Source organism: Pongo pygmaeus, chromosome X (genome assembly GCF_028885625.2).
Source record: "Pongo pygmaeus isolate AG05252 chromosome X, NHGRI_mPonPyg2-v2.0_pri, whole genome shotgun sequence".
In the NCBI taxonomy this organism is placed as follows: Eukaryota; Metazoa; Chordata; class Mammalia; order Primates; family Hominidae; genus Pongo; species Pongo pygmaeus.
This window is the reverse complement of record NC_072396.2, coordinates 115567496-115592277: the sequence shown is the minus strand read 5'-3', so window position 1 is coordinate 115592277 and position 24782 is coordinate 115567496. Positions and strand designations below refer to the sequence as shown.

Sequence of the window (24782 nt, the reverse complement as noted above, 5' to 3'; positions counted from 1 at the left end):
GCATTGTAGGACATTTAGCAGCATTCCAGGCCTCTATGTCTTAGATGTCAGTGGCACCCCTCCTCCGAATTGTTACAACCAAAAATGTCTCCAGATATTGTCCAATATTTTCTGGGAGGAGGTTATTGGAGGGAGGCAAGTCACCCCTGGTTAAGAACCATTGCAGGCCAGGCACAGTGGCTCCCTCCTGTAATCCCCACACTTTGAGAGGCTGAAGCAGGAGGATTGCATGAGCCCAGGAGTTCCAGACCAGCCTGGGCAACATAGCGAAATCCCATTTCTACAAAAAATACAAAAATTAGCCTGGCCTCGTGGCTTGCACCTGTAGTCCCAGCTATACAGGAGGCTGAAGTAGGGAGGATGGCTTGAGCCCAGGAGGCAGAGGTCGCAGTGAGATATGATCGCACCGGTGCACTCCAGTCTGAGTGACAGAAGCTGTGAATTCTGAAAGCTTATTGGCCTTGAGCCTTCTGTATTTACTAAATTATCTCCCAACCAGGGAAGCTAAGGTAGCAGCTATAGGCATCTGCAATCTCATACTTCCCAAATGCTTTTTCATATCTAGTGCCTGGCTCATCACTTCCATTAGACTGTTGCAATTCCTAATAACATTGAACACTTAGAATTTTCCCCAAATTCCATCTAATTGCAAACTCAGTGGTGAATCTGCCCATGGTTTTAATTTCTGAGCACTTAATAGATGGTTTACATGCTAACTGGAACAAATGTGTAAATACTTTTTACTTTTTGCAGTTGAATTCTAAAAGATATATTGTTTCTGTTTTCTTATTGTTTACCTTGAGCTTGTCATTTCTTCATTTTCATTTATTTCCCTACTTCCATTCAATCATATCTGTTACACTGGACGTATATAGTTGATAAGGTGGAACACCCAGAGGCCAGAAGAGAGAAGAGGGAGACAGGATAGGGAATCTTGACTAAAGTCGTTTGGCAAAAACTGGGTCTAGGAACCTCTGTTCCGGAAAATAGTGAGTGCAAAGAATACTGTATCCTCTTACCTATCTTCCTACTCAGCTTCTTCCCTCATGAGCCCACATACTGACTGGTATGGTTTGGCTGTGTCCTCACCCAAATCCCATCTTGAATTGTAGCTCCCATAATTCCCACGTGTTGTGGAAGGGACTCAGTGGGAGATAATTGAATCATGGGGGCGGTTTCCTCCATACTGTTCTCATGGTAGTGAATAAGTCTCACAAGATCTGATTGTTTTATAAGGGGGAAACCCCTTTCCCTTGGTTCTCATTCCCTCTTCTCTGCCACCATGTAACTTGCTCATCCTTGCCTTCCACCATGATTGTAAGGCCTCCCCAGCAATGTGAAGCTGTGAGTCAGTTAAACCTCTTTCTTTTATAATTGCCCAGTCTCGAGTATGTCTTTATTAGCAGTGTGAGAATGGACTAATACACTGACCCTTTCCTAAAAATGAGAGGAAGAAGTGTACATAATTTTCCCTCTTATCATTGCTCTTGTGGTGGAATTGACTGTGTGTCAGAAGAAGCAGGAGATCGCTGAAGAACTATCAGAATAGCTCTGTGGACTAAGACAGGGTACAGAAGAGATAACATGATATAGTGGAAATTGTCCTAGACCAGGAGCTCAAACCCAAGTTCTAGTCCATGTCCTTTTTTTGTGGACATTTGGTCTTTGCAAATGACCTAAACTTGGTTGACCCTCACCTAAACTTGGTTGACCCTCAGTTTCGTTATCCATAAAATAAACTACCTGTTTGCCTACATGGTAACTATATGGTTCAGAAGAGACAATGGGGTGACTGAAGCACAAAATGCATAAAGGCTTTTACAAATGCAAAATGGTATTATTATTATTGCTTAATCACTATTCACACATTTCCTATATTCTAGGCTATAACAACAGCTCCTTCCTTTTGCTTACAGCGGCAGATCTACTCTCCAGGACTTCCCCTCCAGATCTCCTTTCTACTCTCTACTCTATTCCACCCTGCTCTGTGTCCTGGGAAGCTGACTCTCATCAACAAGCTCCCCTGTTTCTTTGGATTCCAGTTGTATTTAGCCAATGGGGAGCACTAACAAGGAGAAACATGAGATTAGGCTATCTATTTCCAGGCACTCTGCCTGAGAGGTTGCTGGGCATTCCTTGACTGAAGGTCATAGCTCTTATCAGAGTGTTCTCTATATGTAATTGTCATTCTCTCTCCTTCCTTCTGAGTTCTGGTTCCTGATACCTCCCCTCTCTCCTTCAGGACTAAGAGTGATAATGAATTTCACTATTACTATTCCCAAAATTCTACAGTGCCCTCTGTGGTTCTTCTATACCCTGCCCATACTTTTGTAATCAATCCCCTTTAGTAAACTACACTCAATGTATCCACTCTAGGAGTGTCATGTATTTCCTACTGGTACCCTGACTGATGGTTGATGTACCCATGAGAACTCGTTCTTTCTTCTCTCCTAAACTTCTTCTTGCATAGCAAAATATACACTTACAGAGTAGGGGATATTATTTAAGGAAATTCAGTATGTTTATGGTCATTAGTATTCTGTCCAGCCATGTTGAGGTTAGCTCCTAAGTAACAATTTCAGAATATTTATAATCAAGCTGTATGTCCCTTACCAACTGGGCAGTCATGCTTTTTTTCCTGTCCTCAACCAACCACTAAGGAACATTTAGAGGTCATGATTCTCATGCCTACACTCTCCTGAAAAGTTAGCATCCTTCCTAAATTCTAGCAACCTGGAAGGCAATGGGTCTGATGCACACTCTAATCTTTGGTTTGCCGTAAATCAGTTTGCACTCCTTTGCTTCCCTTGGACTCAGTTTGCAGAGAATGAGCTTATATCCTTTTGCTTCCTTTGGACTGGAGTCTCAGGAAGCCTGGGAAGGGGGGTACAGTTAAGCCTCTGGGATTCCACGACAGCTGCCAGCATTCTGGCCCGGGTGTCACTGCTCATTAACTGTGTCCAACCTGGAATGTTTCATAGACTGTCAGAGCTAGAAGAGACCTCAGAAATCAACTAGTCTAGAGACTCTTAATTTGGGATCTATAGACAAGCTTCAAAGGAATCCTTAGCCCCCCTAAACTATGTGGAAAACTAGCTATCTATGGGCATATATGCAATTTTTCTAGGGAGAAGACCCACAGCTTTCATCAAATTCTCTAAAGGGCTTGTGACACAAAAAAGACATAGATCTGAAAAGGCTCTAGATCAGCACCTTCTCCTTACAGCAGAAGAAACAGACCCAGAGAGAAAGCAGTGAGCCAGTGTCAAGTTGTAACCTAGAATGCAGGTAGACAATAACTTTCTTTTCTTTTCTTTTCTTTTTTTTTTTTAACAAACCTTTCCTTCCCCTACGTGGTTCAAAAGAAACATACCCCTCATGCTTTGTGTGTAGCAGACACCAGGAAACTGTTAAATGCAACAGATAACCATAATGGGCCCTACGAGCACACTCTCTTATTTTAATTGACCTTACTAAACAGAACCTAGAGTTGTATGGGGCCCAGAGCCAACCTTAGGGCTTAATGGTGCCAAGGGATCAAGCAGGGTTTTTCCACCCCAGTTCTTTCTGATGAATGGAGTTCTGTCTCGTCTCTGTTTCTCTGAGCCAATTTGTCCCCAGGGTCTTGTGGAAGGGCAGGTGTCAGTCCTGGGCATGTACTCAACAGCCCAACTCCAGCGCCTCTGCAGCTGTTCTCATCCTTGAGAGGCCCCCAGTGGGAGCTGACACAGACTCTTGGAAAAATGGCAAAGACAAAATAAGGAAAGAACACCCTTGAGCACTGAGGGGCTGCCAGCCTTCCAATCAGGCTTGTATTGCCTAGCTCAGGTTATTAAATCGCCACTAGCTCCAGGTAAAATAGGGTAGAAAGTCTTATTCCTTCCTATCTCGCCTCTGTGCCCGTCTTTCCCACACCACTGGTATTTTCATGCTACTCAGAGTCTCCTGCTGTTTTTCCTTACCTGGGTCTCCCCTGTCTAGGAAATGCCTTTGCAGTATACCTTAGGTACCTATAGTATCAGAATAAATTAGACAATCTTGAGTTCTAGTATCAGCACATTAACCAGCAATGTGACCTTGTACAGGTCACTGAACCTTCATGGACCTTGACATTTCATTTATTAAAAATGAGACCAATTAACCAAATGAGGTAATGAAGATAAGGGCACCTGACACATGTAAAACAGCAAAAGCTGTGTAGGATCATTATGGCGCTTCACCATTCAAAGATAAACTATTTTAAAAGTTGAAAACAATAAATTTGAAGACCAATATCTCAGCTGAGATCTGACAGCCCAGATTTAATATAACTGGGTTGCCTGTGGGAAGTTCTAGAATGGGGAGAGGAGAGTCACCATTGGCTATGGGGCTAAGAAGATCAGTGGAAAAATGAGCTGACAGAACACGATCTATTCGAAAAGTTTATCATGGCACTTTACAGACAAAAGACCAATGTAAAGAGCTTCTGAGGACCAGCCACTCTTCACCAGGGAAGAGTGGAGAGCAATTCAGTCAGATCTAGTGGCTGGAGGATCAGATGGGAGTCAGTTTCAATATGACTTGCTATAGGAATAGGTAAACTAGCTGCACAGGGGCTGGGAATTCCCAGAAAATGATACAGATAATAGGAAAAGAATATCAATTTTTCCCTTCACAATCAGCTAGTCAACACTTTTTCTTAAGGCCCTGTGATGGGTCATGCTCTGTAGCTAAGCCCCACAAGGCAAGCCAAAGGAAATCGGTGTCTTCAAGAAATGAATGCTTTGATGGGTGAAAGAGGGAGAAAGGACAAAATTCATCATGTAATGATCCAGGCACTCAAAGAAATGGATTTTAGCTAGGAAGGGGGTTGACATTGTGTTGTTTTTAGGCAAACAATCAGAAAACAAAAAGATCAAGAATTAAGTAAGCAAGTCAGTTTCATCTTTTATGATTTACTCTTCCATAAGATGCAGAAGACAGTGATCACTAGTAGTCCAGAGATAACCTTATTATATTGCAATATCCTTAATTATCAAACTAAGATTTAATTATGGGTTTTAGATTCTTCTTACTCTTGCTTGTTACTACTACTAATAATAATTTTTAAATATGTGTTTTTTTGTACTTTAACTTAGTAGGGATAGAATGGTGAACAAACAGATGAGGTCTCCACTCTTGTGGAGCCTAGATTCTTATGGTGGTGGTGGTTCCAGTATATATTGGGCAATAGGTAAGACATCTCCACATAGGTGAAATTTGACTTCTGTTACTGTAATATGTCAGAATAAGTATTTTAAAAGGCCTTTTGGCTACAATGTAAGTAAATTCTGAATAAATTTTAATAATCTTTTTTACATTTCTTTTTTTAACAGTTTTATTGTTATATTATTCACATAATATATAATTCACCCATTTAAAGTGTATAATTCAATGGTTTGAGTATATTATATTATTAATGTTTTTAATTTGGTCAAATATGTATAACATAAATTTTGCCATTTTAATGTGTGCAATTAATTTTAATAATTTTATGTGTACAATTCAGTGGCTTTAGTTACATTCACAGTATTGTTCGATCAGTATCTAGTTCTAGAACTTTTTAAACCTTTAACATGACAACCAACTGTTACCATTAAGCAATGACTTCTTATTCCTTCCTCCCACTAGCTGCTGGCAACTTCTAATCTAGTCTTTGATCCTATGAATTTGTCTCTTCTAGATATTTCATACAAGTGGAATCACACAATCTTTGTCCTTTTCTGTCTGGTTATTTCACTTAACATAATGTTTTCAAAGTCCATGTTGTAACATATATCAGAACTGCATTCTTTTTTGTAGCTGAATAATATTCCATTGTATGGATATACCACATTTTGTTTATCCATTTCATCTGTTGTCTCTTCTAGCTCTGACAGTCTATGAAACATTCCAGATTGGACACAAAAGCCAAAATTGACAAATGTGTTCTAATTAAACTAAAGAGCTTCTGCACAGCAAAAGAAGCTATCATCAGAGTGAACAGGCAACCTACAGAATGGGAGAAAAATTTTGCAATGTACCCATCTGACAAAGGTCTAATATCCAGAATTACAAGAAACTTAAACAAATTTACAAGAAAAAAAACCCCATGAAAAAGTGGGCAAGGGATATGAACAGACTTCTCAAAATAAGACATTATGTGGCCAGCAAACATAAGAAAAAAAGCTCAACATCACTGATCATTAGAGTAATGCAAATCAAAACCACAACGAGTTGCTATCTCACATCAGTTAGAATGGTGATTATTAAAAAGTCAAGAAACAATAGATGCTGGCAAGGCTGTGGAGAAATAGGAACGCTTTTACACTGTTGGTGGGAATGTAAATTAGTTCAACCATTGTGGAAGACAGTATGGCGATTCCTCAGGGATCTAGAACTAGAAATACCATTTGACCCAGCAATCCCATTACTGGGTATATACCCAAAGGATTATAAATCATTCTACTATAAAGACACATGACTGGCATGAGAGAGTATCTCATTGTGGTTTTGATTTGCATTTCTCTAATGATCAGTGATGTTGAGCTTTTTTTCCTATGTTTGTTGGCCATGTAAATCTCTTATTTTGAGAAGTCTGTTCATATCCTTTGCCCTCTTTTTCATGGGGTTGTTTGTTTTTTTCTTGCAAATTTTGTTTAAGTTCCTTGTAAATTCTGAATATTAGACCTTTGTCAGCTGGGTACATTGCAAAAATTTTCTCCCATTCTGTAGGTTGCCTGTTCACTCTGATAATAGTTTCTTTTGCTGTGCAGAAGCTCTTTAGTTTAATTAGAACCTATTTGTCATTTTTGGCTTTTGTTGCAATTGCTTTTGGCGTTTTTGTCATGAAGTCTTTGTCCGTGCCTATGTCCTGAATGGTATTGCCTAGGTTTTCTTCTAGGGTTCTTATGGTTTTGGGTTTTACATTTAAGTTTTTAATCCATATTGAGTTAATTTTTGTGTAAAATATAAGGAAGGGGTCCAGTTTCAGTTTTCTGCATATGACTAGCCAGTTTTTCCCAGCACCATTTATTGAATAGGAGATGCTTTCCCCATTGCTTGTTTTTGTCAGGTTTGTCGAAGATCAGATGGTTGTAGATGTGTGGTGTTATTTCTGAGGTTGCTGTTTTGTTCCATCAGTCTATATGACTGTTTTGGTACCAGTAACGTGCTGTTTTGATTACTGTAGCCTTTTAGTATAGTTTGAAGTCAAGTAGCGTGATGCCTCCAGCTTTGTTCTTTTGCTTAAGATTGTCTTGGCTATACAGGGTCTTCTTTGAGTCCATATGAAATTTAAAGCTTTTTTTTCTAATTCTGTGAAGAATGTCAGTGGTAGTTTGATGGGAATAGCACTGAATATATAAATTACTTTGGGCAGTATGGCCATTTTCATGATATTGATTTTTCCTATCCATGAGTATGGAATGTTTTTCCATTTGTTTGTGTCCTCTCTTATTTCCTTGAGCAGTGGTTTGTAGTTCTCCTTGAAGAGGTCCTTCATATTCCTTGTTAGCTGTATTCCTAGGTATTTTATTCCTTTTTTGTAGTGATTGTGAGTGGGAGTTCATTCATGATTTTGTTCTCTGCTTGTCTATTGTTGATGTAAAGCAACGCTTGTGATTTTTGCACATTGATTTTGTATCCTGAGATTTTGCTGAAATTGCTTGTTAGTTTAAGGAGTTTTGGGGCTGAGATGATGGGGTTTTCTAAATGTAAAATCATGTCGTCTGCAAACAGATACAATTTTACTTCCTCTCTTCCTACTTGAATACCCTTTATTTATTTCTCTTGCCTGATTGCCCTGGCCAGAACTTCTAATACTATGATGAATAGGAATGGTAAGAGAGGGCATCCTTGTATTGTACCAGTTTTCAAAAGAAATGCTTCTAGCTTTTGCCCATTTAATATGATATTGGCTGTGGGTTTGTTATAAATTGTTTTTACTATTTTGAGATATGTTCCATCAATACCTAGTTTATTGAGAGATTTTAACATGAAGGAATGTTGAATTTTATCAAAGCCTTTTCTGCATCTATTGAGATAATCACGTGGTTTTTGTCTTTGGTTCTGTTTATGTGATGGATTATGTTTATTGATTTGCGTATGTTCAACCAGCCTTGCATCCCAGGATGAAGCTGACTTGTTCATGGTGGATAAGTTTTTTTGATTTGCTGCTTGATTCGGTTCGCCAGTTTTTAAATTTTTTTTGAGATGGAGTCTTGTTCTGTCGCCCAGGTTGGAGTGTAGTGGCGCGATCTCCACTCACTGCAACCTCTGCCTCCCAGATTCAAGCCATTCTCCTGCCTCAGACTCCTGAGTAGCTGGAACTACAGGTGCCCACCACCATGCCCAGCTCGTTTTTGTATTTTTAGTAGAGACGGGGTTTCACCACATTGGCCAGCCTGGTCTCAAACTCCTGACCTTAGGTGATCTGACCACCTTAGCCTCCCAAAGTGCTGAGATTACAAGTGTGAGCCACCGTGCCCAGCCTGCCAGTATTTCATTGAAAATTTTTGCATCTATGTTCATCAGGGATATTGGCCTGAAATTTTCTATTTTTTGTTGTGTTTCTTCCTGGTTTTGGTATCAGGATGATGCTAGCTTCATGAAATGAGGTAAGGAGGAGTCCCTCCTTTTCAGTCGTTTGGAATAGTTTCAGAAATAATGGCACCAGCTTGTCTTTGTACCTCTTGTAGAATTTGGCTGTGAATCTCTCTGGTCCTGGGCTTTTTTTTTTTTTTTTTTTTTTTTTGGTTGGTAGGCTATTAATTACTGACTCAATTTCAGAACTTGTTATTGGTCCATTCAGGGACTCAATTTCTTCCTGGTTTAGTCTTGCAAGGGTGTATGTGTCCAAGAATTTATCCATTTCTTCTAGATTTTCTAGTTTATTTGCATAGAGGTGTTTATAGTATTCTCTGATGGTAGTCTGTATTTCTGTGAGGTCAGTGGTGATATCCCCTTTATCATTTTTATTGTGTGTATTTGGTTCTTCTCTCTTTTCTTTTTATTAGGTTAGCTAGCAGTCTATCTATTTTGTTAATTTTTTTTTAAAAAACGCAGCTCCTGGATTCATTGATTTTGGCGGGGGAGGGGGGAGTTTGTGTGCTTATCTCCTTCAGTTCTGCTCTCATCTTAGTTATTTCTTGTCTTCTGCTAGCTTTTGGATTAGTTTGCTCTTGCCTCTCTAGCTCTTTTAATTGTGATGTTAGGTTGTCAATTTGATATCTTTCTAGGTTTCTGATGTGGGCATTTAGTGCTATCAATTTCCCTCTTAACACTGCTTTAGCTGTGTCCCAGGGATTCTGGTACGTTGTCTCTTTGTTCTCTTTGATTTCAAAGAACTTCTTGATTTCTGCCTTAATTTCATTATTTAACCAGGAGTCATTCAGGAGAAGTTTGTTCAATTTCCATGTAATCATGTGGTTTTGAGTGAGTTTCTTAATCTTGAGCTCTAATTTGATTGAACTGTGGTCTGAGAGACCGTTTGTTAGGATTTCAGTTCTTTTGCTTTTGCTGAGGAGTGTTTTACTTCCAATTATGTGGTCGATTTTAGAATAAGTGCCATGTGGTGCTGAGAAAAATGTGTATTCTCTTGATTTGGGGTGGAGAGTTCTGTAGATGTCTTTTAGGTCCACTTGATCCAAAGCTGAGTTAAAGTCTGGAATATCCTTGTTAATTTTCTGTCTCATTGATATGTCTAATATTGACAGTGGGGTGTTAAAGTCTCCCACTATTATTGTGTGGGAGTCTAAGTCTCTTTGTAGGCCTCTAAGAACTTGTTTTTTGAATATGGATTCTCCTGTATTGGATGGATATATATATATATATAAAATAGTTAGCCCTTCTTGTTGAATTGTTCCCTTTACAATTATGTAACATCCTTCTTTGTCTTTTTTTGATCTTTGTTGGTTTAAAGTCTGTTTTGTCAGAGACTGGGATTGCAATCCCTGCTTTTTTTTTTTTTTTTTTTTTTTGCTTTCCATTTGCTTGGTAAATTTTCCTCCATCCCTTTATTTTGAGCTGGTGTGTGTCTTTGCACATGACATGCATCTCCTGAATATAGCACACCAATAGGTCTTGACTCTTTATTCAATTTTCCAGTCTGTGTGTTTTCATTGGGGCATTTAGTCCATTTAAATGTAAGGTTAGTATTGATATCTGTTAATCTGATCATGTCATAATGATACTATCTGGTTATTTTGCACACTATTTGATGCAGTTTCTTCATAGTGTCATTGGTTTTTATATTTTGGTGTGTTTTTGCAGTGGCTGGTACCAGTTTTTCCCTTCCATATTTAGTGCTTTTTCAGGAGCTCTTTCAAGGCAGGCCTAGTGGTAATGAAATCCCTCGGCATCTGTTTGTCTGGAAAAGATTTTATTTCTCCTTTGCTTATGAAGCTTAGTTTGACTGGATGTGAAATTCTCGGTGGAAAATTCCTTTTTTTAAGAATGTTAGATATTGGCCCCCAATCTCTTCTGGCTTGTAGAGTTTCTGCTGAGAAGTCTGCTGTTAGTCTGATGGGTTTCCCTCTGTAGGTGACCTGGCCTTTCTCTCTGGCTGCCCTTAACATTTTTTCCTTCATTTAGACCTTGGAGAATCTGATGATTATGTGTCTTGGGGTTGATCTTCTCATGGGGTATCTTAGTGGTGTTCTCTGTATTTCCTGAATTTGCATATTGGCCTGTCTTGCTAGGTTGGGGAAGTTCTCCTGGATAATACCCTGAAGTGTGTTTTTTGGCTTGTTTCCATTCTCCCTGTCTCCTTTATGTACTGCAATCAATCGTAGGTTCAGTCTTTTTGCAAAGTCCCATATTTCTTGGAGGGTTTGTTCATTCCTTTTCATTCCTTTTCTTCTAATATTTTCTGCATGCCTTATTTCAGTAAGGTGGTCTTCAAACTCTGATATCCTTTCTTCTGCTTGGTCGAGTTGGCTATTAATACTTGTGTATGCTTCATGAAGTTCTCATGCTGTGTTTTTCAGCTCCATGAGGTCATTTATGTTTCTGTCTAAACTGGCTATTCTAGTTAGCAGCTCCTCCAACCTTTAATCAAGGTTCTTACCTTCTTTGCATTGGGTTAGAACATGTTCCTTTAGCTCAGCATAGTTTTTTCATTACCCATCTTCTGAAGCCTACTTCTCTCAATTCGTCCATCTCATCCTCCTTCTAATTCTGTGCCCTTGAAGAGACATTGAGATCATTTGGGGAAGAGGTACTCTGGGCTTTTGGGTTTTCAGCATTTTTTCATTGATTCTTTCTCATCTTCATGAGTTTGTCTAGTTTCAATCTTTGAGGCTGCTGACCTTTGCATGGGGTTTTTGTGGGGGCTCTTTGGTTGTTGTTGATGCGTTGTTGTTGCTTTCTGTTTGTTTGTTTTTCTTTTAATGGTCAGGTCCCTCTTCTGTAGGGTGGCTGTGGTTTGCTGGGGGTTCACTTCAGGCCCTATTCATCTGGTTCACTCCATGCCTAGAGATGTCACTCAAGGAGGCTGGAGAACAGCAAAGATGGGTGTCTTCCTTCTTCTGGTATCTCTGACCTCGAGGGGCACCAACCTGATGCCGGTAGGATTGCACCTGTATGAGTTTGTCTGACAACCCCTGTTGAAGGGTCTTATTCAGTCGGGTGGCATGGGGAACAGGACCCATTTAATGAAGCACTTTGTCCCTTGGTGGAAGGGGTGTGCCTCAGTGGGGGAAAACCCACTCATCTGGGCTGCCCTGATTCCTCAGAACTACCGGGAAGAAAGGCTAAGTCTGCTGGTCTACAGAGACTGCAGCCACACTTACCCCTACAGGTTCAGGCCCACGGAGATCAGAGTTCTGCCCCTGAGCCTCTGACTAGAGTTAATAAACTTCCTGCAGGGAATCCCCACCCAGTGAGGAAGGATGAGTCAGGGTCAGGCCTGAAGAGGCCACTCTGGCCACAGTCTGCCACAGCCAGTGTGCTGGGCTGTTGGGGACATGTCTTGGGACTAAGCAGTACAGCTCCCTGGCTCTAGCAGGGGAAAAGTGTGGCCTGGAGCTATAGAGATGAATGCTGCCCTTCCCCCACTCAGGGAGCTGAAATGTTTGGATTTTATTCTATCAGTGATGGGCAGGCTTTCAAGGGTTTTAAACAGAAGAGTGATATTCCTGATTAAAATTGTAAAATACTACTCTGACTGCTTTATGCAAAACAGAATAGGTATTTGTGGGGCATGGTGAAGGCATGCTGCCTAGAGAACAGTTATGAGACTACATTGTAGTGTATTTTAGACTAGTACCGTGACCAGGGAGAGGGAGAAAAGTGGCTCCTAATGAAAAACGACTCTCAGGTTTCTGGTTTGGGTGATTGTGTGGATTGCGCCTTTTCTTTAAGATAAGGAAAGCTGAAGGGAAGTAAAATATGGAGGAAAGAAATAACAGTTTAGTCTTGGGCATATTAAACATGGGATGCCTATCAGACAAGCAAGTGGAGATATTGAACAGGCAGTTGGATGGATATACATGTCTAGAGTACAGGGGTAAGAAGGACCTGGAGATATCAATGTGTGAGTATCCAGTATATATATGGTATGTGTCTTAGTTAATTGTCTGTTGCTTATAACAGATTACCTGAAGCTGGGTAATTTATAAAGAAACATAATTTATTTCTTACAGTCCTGGAGGCTGTGAAGTTCAAGGTCAAGGGGCCAAATCTGGTGAGGGCCTTCTTGCTGGTAGGGACTTTCTGTAGAGTTCCGAGGTGGTATAGGGCATCACATGGCAAGGGGACTGAACATGCTAGCTCAGGTCTCACTTTCTCTTCTTATAAAGGCACCAGTTCTCCCATGATAACTCATTAATCCATTAACCCATTCATCCAGAGCTTTCATGACCCAATCATCTCTAAAAATCCCCACCTTTCAATAATGCCACATTGGGGAGTAAGTTTCAACATAAGTTTTGGAGGGGACAAACACTGACACCATAGCAGTGTATAAAGACTTGGAACTGGATATGATCACCTAGTAAAAATATGTAAATAAAAAATAAAAGAGATGTAAGACCTGAGCACTGGGGCTTTCAAATACTGGAAGTCTAAAAAAGGAAAAGAATCTAGCAAAAGAGATTGAAGCAGAAGGAAATTCAGAAGATGGTGATCTCACAGAAGCAAAGAAGGAAAAGTATTTAGGGAAAAGAACTCGATCAACTTATATCCAGTGTTGCTGATGGGTTGAGTAAGATGAGGCCAGAGAAGGACCATTGGATTTGACAACATGGAACATTCTTGGCCTTAACAAGAGCAGCCTTGGTGGAGCAATGGGAATGGAAGCCTGATTGGATTGAGTTGAGAGGAGAATTACAAGTATGAAAGAAAACATAAAATACCATAAATGTGGAAGTGTTTCAAAAACAGTAAAAATACCATACACGTGTAAGTGCCATTGTTATTATTTCAGCACAGATTTTAGGGAAGTTCAGGGCATTGAATAAAGAGATCTGTGAAAAAAAAAAAAAAGTCAAGGTTGTTTCCAAAAGGTTGCTGCAGTTCACCAAGCCAACTCTGTGTCAACCTCTGACTGGAGCTGGTCCAGGGCTGGTAGGTGGGAAATGTTCCAAAATACGAGTAGCAGTAACATTTAGAAAAAGCCTCATCTGTTATGTTTACTGAGATTTTATTGACTCATTTTGCAAAATTTCCCTGCCATTCTTGATAGGCAAGGCACACTGTTGGCAAGACTGAAAAATCAGTGTGGTTTGTGTTCCTTGCCACAGTGTTTCCCTCTTCTTTACCACTCCGGCCACTCCTCCTCATTGACACTCTCTGCCCTCCTCTTCACCCTGAATTCCACCAACAGACAACCCTATGTTTTGCCTGTGCAGAAGGTTGGCAGGTGAGTCTAAGCAATTGTGCTGTGCACAGCTTTGGAAAATCAGAATGCCTTACTGTAGTCAACAGCATGCAACTCTTCCTAGGGCTGTTAAGAAAAAGGTACCTACCTTTGTTTTGCAATCACCTCTGCCTGGAATACCTCCATCAACCTATATCCCACTTATCCTTCAAGACTCAGTTTTTCTCCTTGAAGCCTTCCCCAGTTCATAATTAGAATTGTTCTCTTTGTCTTCTGTGCATCCCTTGCTCTTTGCATCTTTATAATAGTGCTAACAACAGTCTGCCTTGTATTCCAATTATTTGTGTAATCCTGACTTGCTTATTATGTTGTCAACTCTTTGAAGACACGGCCCTTTATTACACATTTCTGTATCTCTTACAGAGTTCATTTGCCCTAGTAAGTGCTTAATGTATCAATATTAGTAGAATTGAACTTTTGAAGAAAATATTTTACAAGTTAAAAGTGAGCATCATAGATAATGTGAGCAAGACCTTACTTCTCGAGAAAACATTTACTTCTGAATAGTTAGGTAAGTGAAATGTAGAATCTACTAGAACCAGGCATGTTCAAAAATGAACTGTCAGTATCTGTAATATGTGGATGGAGAATCTAATCAAGCTTAAATCAAGTCACACAGTGAAGTTACTATTTGCAGCTAATAGACTCAAACTTCTCTGACACAGTGATCTGTTGTCTCCATTTCCCCATATGTACTTTGACATTTAAGCCACTGGACTATCCATATAATCTATCATTCATGCTAATGCACAACTAAGCTGGCTTCCCTTCCCCCAACACGTACTGTTTTGTTTTTTTTTTTTCCAAAGGAAGAGCATTGAGTTAATGGTTCAATGTTAATGTGAGTTGATTTTATTGATTTTGTGCTGGAAGTTGATTAATTATAATGGTAGGTGTCATGCCTTTGTGTTCTCTTCCCTGACTTAAAAATCCAAGTATGATTCATACTGAAGCTGATGTCAGTAAGACCTTTGATCCCTGAGGATGCTGTAATGCTGTAAGTGATATTATGATGATTATTATATTTACTATTTCTGTTGCCCCCTTGTAATGGAAATTATATCTCAAAAAACTAACTTGGAAAATCATACATGTGTAATGTTAGTTAAGGTGGACTTTGTATCACATTACCTCCATGGAATTTTAAAAAGCAGGTGTTAAGTGAGTGTGAGTTTCATTTGAGAATTATTTCTTATATTCCATTCTTCTTCTCCTCCTCCTCCTTCTTTTCCTTCTTCTTCCTCTTTCTTTTCTTCCTCCTTCTCCCTCTCCCTCTCCTTGTCCTCCTTCTCCACCATATACTTGGTTATTGTTACAGTAATGAATAGGAGTTGTGTTGTCCATAGATTAAACATATCCTTAAAGAAGATTATTTTTTCAATCCAGTAAGATGTTCTAATGCACAGCAGGCATTGATTAGGACAAATATAGATTTTCCTGTCTAGGCTGTAGATATGCCTTTGAAGTCAGTGCTTTAGGATAATATGTTCTTTCAGGCAATTGAGTTATTTTGTCCTGAATTGAAGCAGAACACCTGAATGCTAGTCCCAACTCTGCCATGAGCCAGCTGTGTATCCTTGGGACACTTCGACTCTCTGTGCTTTGAGTTCCTCTTATTTAAGAAGGAGAGCATTCTGTTTTCCCAACCCTGTAACAAAGATGCGGGGCTGCTGTGTCTCAATAGCTAAGACATTTAGGAAAGCTGGGTATCCACATGCACAAAGTGCATTTGTCTGCATTTGGGAGCCAGTAAAATATGGAATGGGATCACACAAAGACATCTGATGCTGAACAGCTGGATTGTAGCATGATTGTGCTTGAAGCCAGCTACACCACTGTGAGTCTGTCAGAAGCATAGGGGACTTTGCCTTTCTTAGAAGCTCCCCCAAAGAGGGGTTATCCAAAGGCTTTTCCCAAAGCCTGGGTGCGGGTGGAGAGGCTTGTGGTTGGAGGAGGGTGGATCATTGTAACAGCAACCCCTAGAGCAATATGTAAGACATTATTGTCCTATAATAGGATATCATGGCATGTGTCTGAGATGGCTGCTTTGGAGCTTTTAGGTTTTATTCTTAGGAAGCAATTTCCACAAATACCTCCAAAATGAATGCTCTGGTGACTTCGCAGGGAAGGCTGCTGTTTGAAGCATTTACTAAATTTTTTTTACAGCTATTAGCTAGTTTCAATTTTCTATTTCTTTTTGAACTAATTTGATTATTGAGACTTTTCTTTTCTTTCTTTCTCTTTTTTCTTTTTTTCGGAGTCTCTCTCTGTTGCCGGGCTGGAGTGCAGTAGTGTGATCTCGGCTCACTGCAATCTCCGCCTCCCAGGTTCGAGCGATTCTCCTGCCTCAGCTCCCCCGCGCCCCACCCCTCCCAGTAGCTGGGATTACAGGTGTGCACCACCACGCCGGACTAGTTTTTTGTATTTTAGTAAAGACGGAGTTTCACCTTGTTGGCCAGGATGGTCTCGATCTCCTGACATCATGATCCACCTGCCTTGGCCTCCCAAAGTGCTGGGATTACAGGCCTAAGCCACTGCACCCGGCCTAGACTTTTCTTTAAAAATCATCCATTTCATTTGTTTTCAAACTAATTAGCATAGTTATGTGAAGAATAGTTTCTGAATTCACATTATTTCTACTTTCTTGTTCCTAAATTTGTATATTTGTGTTGCCTTTTAAAGTCTCTAAATGCTAATCTCCGTTGTCTGCCGCAATTGATTTCATCTTTCTTATTCCTACTTTTCTGTCTTTGTATATCCTTACAAAGCCCCTGAATGTTCCTGTTTCTTACCTTCTTTGCATGCAGCTGAGGCAGAAACAGCCCTAAGTAAATTTTCACTATGTGATAAGCTCTCTACAAGGAACCACAGGAAGATATAGAGGAAGGTATAAATTTGGCTGTTAGATTCAGAAACCTGTGATCCAATAGGGAGAACTAAGTGAGTCCTCATGAAAATACAGGCAGGTCTTGAAACAAAGTGCTAAATCCTTGAGACTACTAACAGAGGGACACTCACGGGTGAGGTATTCCTGACTCATGACTAAAAATGAAGTCAGCTAGTCCGGGTCAAAGGCAGCCTCAAATAGGAAGATATGGCAGAGATCTTCAGGGTCAAGGATGTGGTGGCAGGTAAATAGTTCACAGATATTTGGTATATCAGAGTTAAGGGCTCTGTGTTTTATTGAGCCAAGGTCCAAGATATTGGTAGGAGGTCTGCAGCTAAGCTCAAACCATGTAGCCTCTGTCATTGGATCCACTACTAGGACAATATGCAGGATGCCTATTGGACTAACAGTGCTAACCAGTGACTGGGGTCATTTGGACATGGTAATCAATAGCTTTCACAGCACCAACAGATACTCCCATCCTAGCACTCATGACACTAAATTGAAATGCTCTATTTCAATGTATCTCACCTCATCAGACTGTGAGCTCCATGAAGTCATGGCCTGAGTCTTATTCATATTTGTCTCCCCAGTGACTGATCTATATGTAAGTGCTTTGTATTGCCAAGTGGTTAAAAGGACAGGCTTTGAAGTTAGATAGATCTGTGTTTATTTGGCTTCATTGATCTCCACCTGGAAAACTTATTTATTGTCTCTGGGTCACAGTTTTCTCAAGCCTAAAATAGTAATGACAATAAATACTGACTTCTAGAGTTTCTTGTGAGGGTAAAATGAGATGACAGATTTGGAAGTACTTACCAGAGTGCCTGTCACAGAGTAAGCATTCAATTAGTTGGTAGCTCTGATTGTCATTCTGTGATCATGAAATGAATAGATGAAGGACAAGTGGGCTGAAGAAAGGTGTTGGCCAATTTGATGAGGTCAAGACCCAGGACTGGAAAGAGGCTTAATGAGAGTGACCCTGCAGTCCTTCAAGTCGCCTTCTCTTCTCTGGGCATCTCTTGGATGATTGGGAGGCTGACACAATGGGGATAATCTTTAAGTATATCTCCTTTTGTGTAAGGCTTGCCATCATTTTGGCTGGGAAAACAGGGATTGAGTTAACCTTGGGTGGGAGTGATGTTATTAATATAAATATTTTTCTAATGTAACATATTGCTCTCTGCACCCAGCAAGCTGTTGTTAGTTTGTGAGCACCATGCCTTTGGAAAGCCATTGCTGGCAGCTTGAATGGGAAACTTAGAACAATTAGAGGCTTTGAACACTTTCAAACTAAGAGGTGGGATAAGCATGTTTTGACTCTATGGTTCCTCCAGGGGTTTCCCTGATGTGCTGGACTAATTATCAGATGTAATTAGGAAAGCCGAGAAGTGGGGAGGCTGCAGGGAGCAGTATACTTTCCCAGGGACCCTCATCTCTTTGTGCAGAAAGGGGATTGGGGAGACTGTCTGTCTGTTGTGGAGAAGCAGTAATGCTTAGGATGCTAGCAGGCATGAGGGTCCTGGGAACATGGCTCTACCAGCAGAAACTCAGACCTATTGGGACCCATTGCTCATGATGAAGTTTTCCTCTTCTGGTTTCACAGGAAGAAATGGTATTCTGGGCCACTACCAGGTTCTCGGCCAGCTTTAGCAAAAGTTCAATTTTTGTGTGTCTAAAGCAGTTAAGAAATGATGTCCTTCTTTTAGAACTCATTCAGATGAAGCAGCACATTTCCACTTCTGGGTCAGCTACAGTCAGGCTGCAGAAGATTTTTCTCATCTTCCTTGGCCCAGTCCCTCGCCCTAGAGTTGGGCCAGGAGCTTCCTGTCTTTGAGGCTCTGAGAAAAGGTGACATTTGTAGGACCATCTGCTGGTTGACTTTTCTTCAGAAAAGGGTATTCCATTTGGACATGGTCTCAGTCTTACTCTTGATGCAATTGAAAGTACCATACATGAAACATGGATAGACAATGGTACTCAGTGTATCATCCCTCACTAGGGGTCATGATTCAGACTATGAATGTGGTACGTGTTTTAAGAAAAAGAAAACTCCTGGGAGCTGAAGATGATGGCCTAGATGGGAAGCTTTTCTCCTTGTCAATGTAGTGTGAGGTTCATTGTCACAAGACCATCATATACAATCACTGTTTCTGCTTTCTCCATAGGTAACCTGTCTCCATGATTTCTTTGGTGATGATGATGTGTTTATTGCCTGTGGTCCTGAAAAATTTCGCTATGCTCAGGATGATTTTTCTCTGGATGAAAATGGTAAGCATAACCACTGGGTTTTATTGCTCCATTGTTCTCTCCCCTTCTATCCTTTAGGATTTCCATGGGTTTGTATGGCATGGAAAACATCCATGCATGATCCTTCAAGGGCTTATAATGTTAGTCTTTCTCCTGTATATTTGGATACATGGGTCATGACCCATGTAAGACTGAAAGACTGACTGGATGTCCCAGAGTCCCAGGCTCCAAACTCAATAAAACTCACTATCTGCCCCAATAGTGACCATATTTCTTGAACCATATATTGTGTCACATGGGATAACAGGCACAATCAGACCACAGGAAGGAATATTTTCAGTCAGAACTTGGATATTATACATATCCTTTTTTTCTCCATTCAATGTCCTCCAGCTATTTAGCTCATGATTATGGTTCCAATTTAGAGAGATTTTTCCACAGTATTCTTAGTGTCAAACCCTTTTCACACCATCAGACTTGCTGCCGCATTCGTCTGCCTTGTGATTCAGGATTACAGAGGGTTGTTAATAATAAGAAGGATCTAATTGTCTTCCCATCTCCCTTTGTTTGAGTCCAAGCTCCAGGTTGGACTCAAACAACCTGGTTAATTAGGTTACTTTAAAGATTAATTAGCTCACGCAGCAACAAGGGTAGAATGTGATGCTGATGGAAAGATACATTCAGAGCATATTTCCCATTTAGGAGAAGCAAAGTGAAAAAAATCAAAGGGAATTTTGCTAATATAGACTTTATAAACAACTCAAGTGACAAGAACCCTGTAAGAGGTGGCATTTCTGCTGTGTTCCCTTTAGGAAGAGGCAATGACTGTAGAATAGCTAAACAAACCTCAGGTTATGTCCAATTTCCTATACCTTCTGTATCTTCAGCTCTGGACAGTGATCACTAAAGGTCACCAACCAAAACAAGAAGTGAAACAAACAAAAAGGGGCTTTCTGCTTAACTCAGTTTCCTAAAATATTCAATTTACCAGAAAAGCTCCTCTAATCTTTCTGTTTAATTTATATTTCAATGCACCTTTAAGTAGGAGGCAACAAGAAAGTGTTTAAAGGAAAGGAAAGACTATATCCTCTACTCTGCTGTTTGACTCCCCTTTGTGCATCACAGCACAAGGTTGGGAAAACTGTAGTAGAAAGAGCACTAAACTGGAACTCAGGAGACTTGACTTTTAGACCTTATTTTACTAATTTCTTGTTTTGTGGCCCTAGGCAAGGGGGTTAAGTTTTTTGTACTCTCATCAGCAAAATGAGAATAATAATCCTTCTAATAAATTAGCACTATTAGTGCCCAAAATGACCATAGAAGGGGATGCTGAGCGACCTGCATAGAAAGGGTGTTCCAAAGGTGTCAGACTGAGGCTTGGGCAAATACAAGAACGTTTGGCAGACTCTCCCACACACCAGCAAGCTTTCTTAAGTTTTTAGTGACAGAGTCACTGGGGCCCATTTATTCATTAACTTCCCATAAGGGATGGCAATAACATACATGGGAAATCGAAAAAAACTTGATAAATGCAAGATGGTGGTGGTCATAGTACTTATTTATATAAAGTGACATGATATCCATCATGTGACTATTATAACGTGTGGCATGTAATAGTAAGTGGTAGCTCCTTACCTCTCCTTCAAATTACTCAATGGATGTTTCATCTGTGTAGCTGTAACCTCTGAGCTGTTAATCTCTAATTCAGGGAAATTAATTAAACGTTATATCAATAGGTGCTATTCTGAGACATAGCTAGCTTGTCCATAAATGATTGAATTGACTATTTAATTGCGTACTTGACCTGTTTGTGGACTCTTGCCCTTGTTTTCATAATTCAGGGGCTTAAACACCTAGCTTAGCCCAGGTGGCTTTTGAAGGTTTCCCTAATGCCTCCCTCCCCAGAACCATGGCTCCTACTAATAATAAGGACCACATTGTAATCCTGACCCATTTAGGTCCTTTGGCCTGTGGTGGTTATTTCGGTTTCCAGAGGCTGATAACATGCTGAGCCTGTTTTATCCTCTACTAAGCTGTCTGTGTCCTTTTGCCCCAGAATGCCGAGTCATGAAGGGAAACCCATCAGCCACAGCTGGCCCAAAGGCATCCCCAACACCTCAGAAGACTTCAGCCAAGAGCCCTGGTCCTATGCGCCGAAGCAAGTCTCCAGCTGACTCAGGTAACGACCAAGACGGTGAGTGCTCTTTTCCTAACTGTGCACGCTGACTTCATTTATGGAGGACAATACTCTCTGCATGCAGAGGAATCAGTTCCTCATGAACACCACTGTGTCTCCATGAAACCCTATTCTATCAATTCAGGGACTAAAACAGTAAAACTTGTTTGGAGTCATGGAGGCACAGCTACAACCATTATTCCACTCAAATGGATGCAAACCAGAAGCCTGGCCCGTTGTCTATGCTTGCTGTAATGCTTATTTTCATGGTTGTCATCATTTTCATCATCTTCAACATCATGTGGCAAAAACATATTCAATGGAATAATCAAGTTAACCATAAACCTGAAATTAAAAATCAGAATCAAGAAAAAGAATATAAAAAACAACACCCCAAAGTGTCAACATAGTTGACTCACTTGAGCTTCAAATTTGACTCTGAAGTAATTAGAAGCCAAAACAAAAAGGGAAACAAGTACACTACATATATATGCCATATATATAGGTGGACAAGATAAATTGTATAAACCTCACAACCGGAAAGTAAAGCACATACCAGGTTCTAAAAGAAAACAAAGAGATTTGCCATAGAAGATTTTATTTAGTGGATAGTGAGTTATCTAAAACATGTGGTCTATTGATCACTGCCAATCCATGAACCATTTGTTACCAGTCAGTCTGTGGCAAGATTAGGAGCTTGTGCCAAATGTAAATAAACTATGCCATTAAGCAAACCATTTAGCTCAGCTGACTTTTTTTCAGAGCCTGATTTTATTGATGAAGGCAGCAGTATGTTGATTTGCATTCTGATGTGAACCCTATCTTGTCTTGGACCCACAGTTTGAGTGACACTGATCTAAGAGGCAATGTCTTCCATTCTTTTATAAAAAATATCAAAAATAAAAGGCCTTAGAAGTCCAAGTTCAGAAGCTTAGATTTATGCACAACTTGAGGTTCTTCACACTAAGGAAACTATATGGTCCAAAATACTTATACATTTGTCATCCCAAGGCTCAGAGTTTATCATGAGAATTCTTGCAGTCTGAGAGCCTTGGGAAAACAAAACGGCCCTTCAGTTTGGGGCATCATGAGTAGCCTGATGGCTATGAAATGCTTGTGCCAAGATGAATAGCCTGTACTTCCTGCATCACACTGCCAGGAGCATGCATATTACCAGCCATCTCTTTATTCTTGGGTTGAGGAAATTAAAGTATGAAAAGGCAGCCCAGGCTTTTAGTACTTCCATGTCTTTGCACTACCTGTTCCCCCATACCTGGAATGCCATCCCTCTAACTCATCAGCCTTTTTTGCTTGAAAACTATTCATCCTTCAATACCTCACGTAGAGATAATTGTTCCAGTCTCTGCAATACCATAGCATGCCATTCATATCTTTGGGGTAATATTCACCACACTGTGTTGTCAAGTATGTGTTTACCTGTCTACTTGCCCAATTAAATGCTGAGCCCCTCAAAGGTAATGTGGTAGGTTCATTTTCATATCATCAGTGCACAGCATAGTGCCTGGCCCCTAGTAGATGCTCCAGTAATATTTGTGAATAAATAGATGCACAACAGTACCTATTTTACCCAACAGGGTGCTAGAGACCAATCAAGCATTTAGATAATGTTTGCTGAAGAAATAAAAAATACATGTGCCTTGATGCTATCTTGTTCAAATGTACAGAAGAGCACATAAATCTATATCTAAGCAAATTTATATTGCTGAAACTACAAAGACCTAGGTTTTAAAACTTGGGCTGAGAATAAAATTGGACAGTTCTTAAGCAGACTTGCAAAAATACACTTTAAAACACTTGGTCAATATTAATAAAGTCTGGCAATAATTGCTTAGCTAATCATTTCTCAGAAACAGCAGTAGCTATTTCTGGGATTTCTAACCTGTATTACTTGTATCTTGCTGTGAGACAAATTCATTACCCCAAAACTTAGTGGCTTAAAAAAAAAGGCATTTTTTTTTTATCTCACAGTTTTGGTGGGCAAGAAATTCTAGAGTGTTTTATCTAGGTGGTTCTGGCTCAGAGTCTCTCATGTGGGTATCATTAAAATATTAGTAGGGGCTGCAGTCATCTGAAGGCTCACCTGGGGCTGTAGGATCCACTTACAATATGGCTGTTGGCAAGATCTCCTACCTTAGTTTGTGATCCAAGAGAATGAATAAAGAACAAGATGTATTGCCTTTTGTGATCTAGTCTCCGTAGCCAACACTGTCACTTCTCCTTTATTATATTCATTGGAAGCAGTCACTAAGTCCAACCTACATTCAAAGAGAGAGGAACCAGACTCTATTTATTAAAGGAAAGAGTGTTGAAGAATTTGTATATCTGTTTTTAAACTACCATATAACCCATCAGTTAGAAATTCTCAGGTGGTATCAGCTTGAAGTAAATAGATCCTCTTTGCAGACTGCATCCAATTGATTACCCAGCACACATGAACACAACTACCTATAACTACACAGTTTCAATATATGTCAAATCACTGATCTCCAGAATGCCACCTACAGAATTTCCCTTCTACAAAATATGCACCTCACTGACTCTAAGATATCAGAGATATAACATGAATATATTAGAACTCAATGAATATTTGTCAAATTGAAGGGAGTTACAGTATAATAGATCCCAACCCAGGCTTTGGCAGGCAAGATCAGCTCTTGCTTTTCCATAACTCCTTCACTAAATAAAAAGAAAAAAAGAAATGAAGATTTATTCCAACCCACACGATAAACAGAGTAACTAATTTGGGTGTATGAGGAGAATTTGCTTGGCAGATAGCAGAATTACAAATAACCTCTGTTTCCTACCACCAATCTAACATGGTGTTCTCAGTTTAAAGAATTGGAATATTCATTTATATTCTGATGTTCATGAACATAAATGAAGTCAAACCCTAGTCTAGACAATCTTTATGGCAATTGCCAGAATGTTTAGGCTCATCTCAGATAATGTGTCTATAGCCTCCTCATGATTCCAACCCTGAAGGGTTGTAACATAACCAAGCCCATTTCATGGGAGTTTGTTTAGAGCCTAGTCCAAGGCATCCATTCAGTGAACATTCCGTAAGGGCAAAGCTGATCTCAGGCAAAACAGTACCTTAGCTAAAGTTTGGATTTGCTATACCCATTTTCCCCTCTCCACTTCCACCTCACTCAGGACCATTCCAAGCTGGGACGAGGAGATTGGTAAGATATGAAAGAGAGGGAGATGACTCTCTAAGAAGTCCCAGCTACGCCACTTCCTAGCTTTGTGATTTGTGCAAGATTTTTGCCTTTTCTGAGATTTGATATCATCGTTAGATAATTCAGAATTTGAATCTCTATAGATAAGGATAATTTTCCATTGTTATCAGTTATTTACAATTTACAGAGTTGTGAAATAGCTCCCACAGAAACAAAAGCAGATAACCAGAATGATAAGCTATAGACAGTGCATACTTTTCAGTTGGCATAAATTTCTCCTTACAGACATTTGAGATTTAAAAAGTAACAATTGTTTCATAAAATGTCAAGATTTTTTTAGCTGTTAGCCAGGGACATATACAGGTTAAAATACACTTAACCAAATGATAATAG

The 24782-nt window shown here is 39.9% G+C and overlaps 1 protein-coding gene across 10 annotated transcripts in view; it reads left to right on the top strand.

Moving 5' to 3' along the window:
* Positions 1 to 24782, top strand: part of DCX (doublecortin) — a 117557-nt gene that overhangs the window by 59282 nt on the left and 33493 nt on the right. For 5 of the 10 annotated variants that reach the window (XM_063660026.1, XM_063660023.1, XM_063660024.1 and 2 more), the window contains exons 4-5: positions 18932 to 19034; positions 21070 to 21192. In XM_063660026.1, coding sequence (XP_063516096.1) covers positions 18932 to 19034; positions 21070 to 21192 — 226 coding nt within the window. Of the gene's footprint in view, positions 1 to 18931; positions 19035 to 21069; positions 21208 to 24782 lie in introns of all 10 variants that reach the window. The other 5 variants (XM_063660025.1, XM_063660020.1, XM_063660021.1 and 2 more) reach the window with 1 other exon arrangement.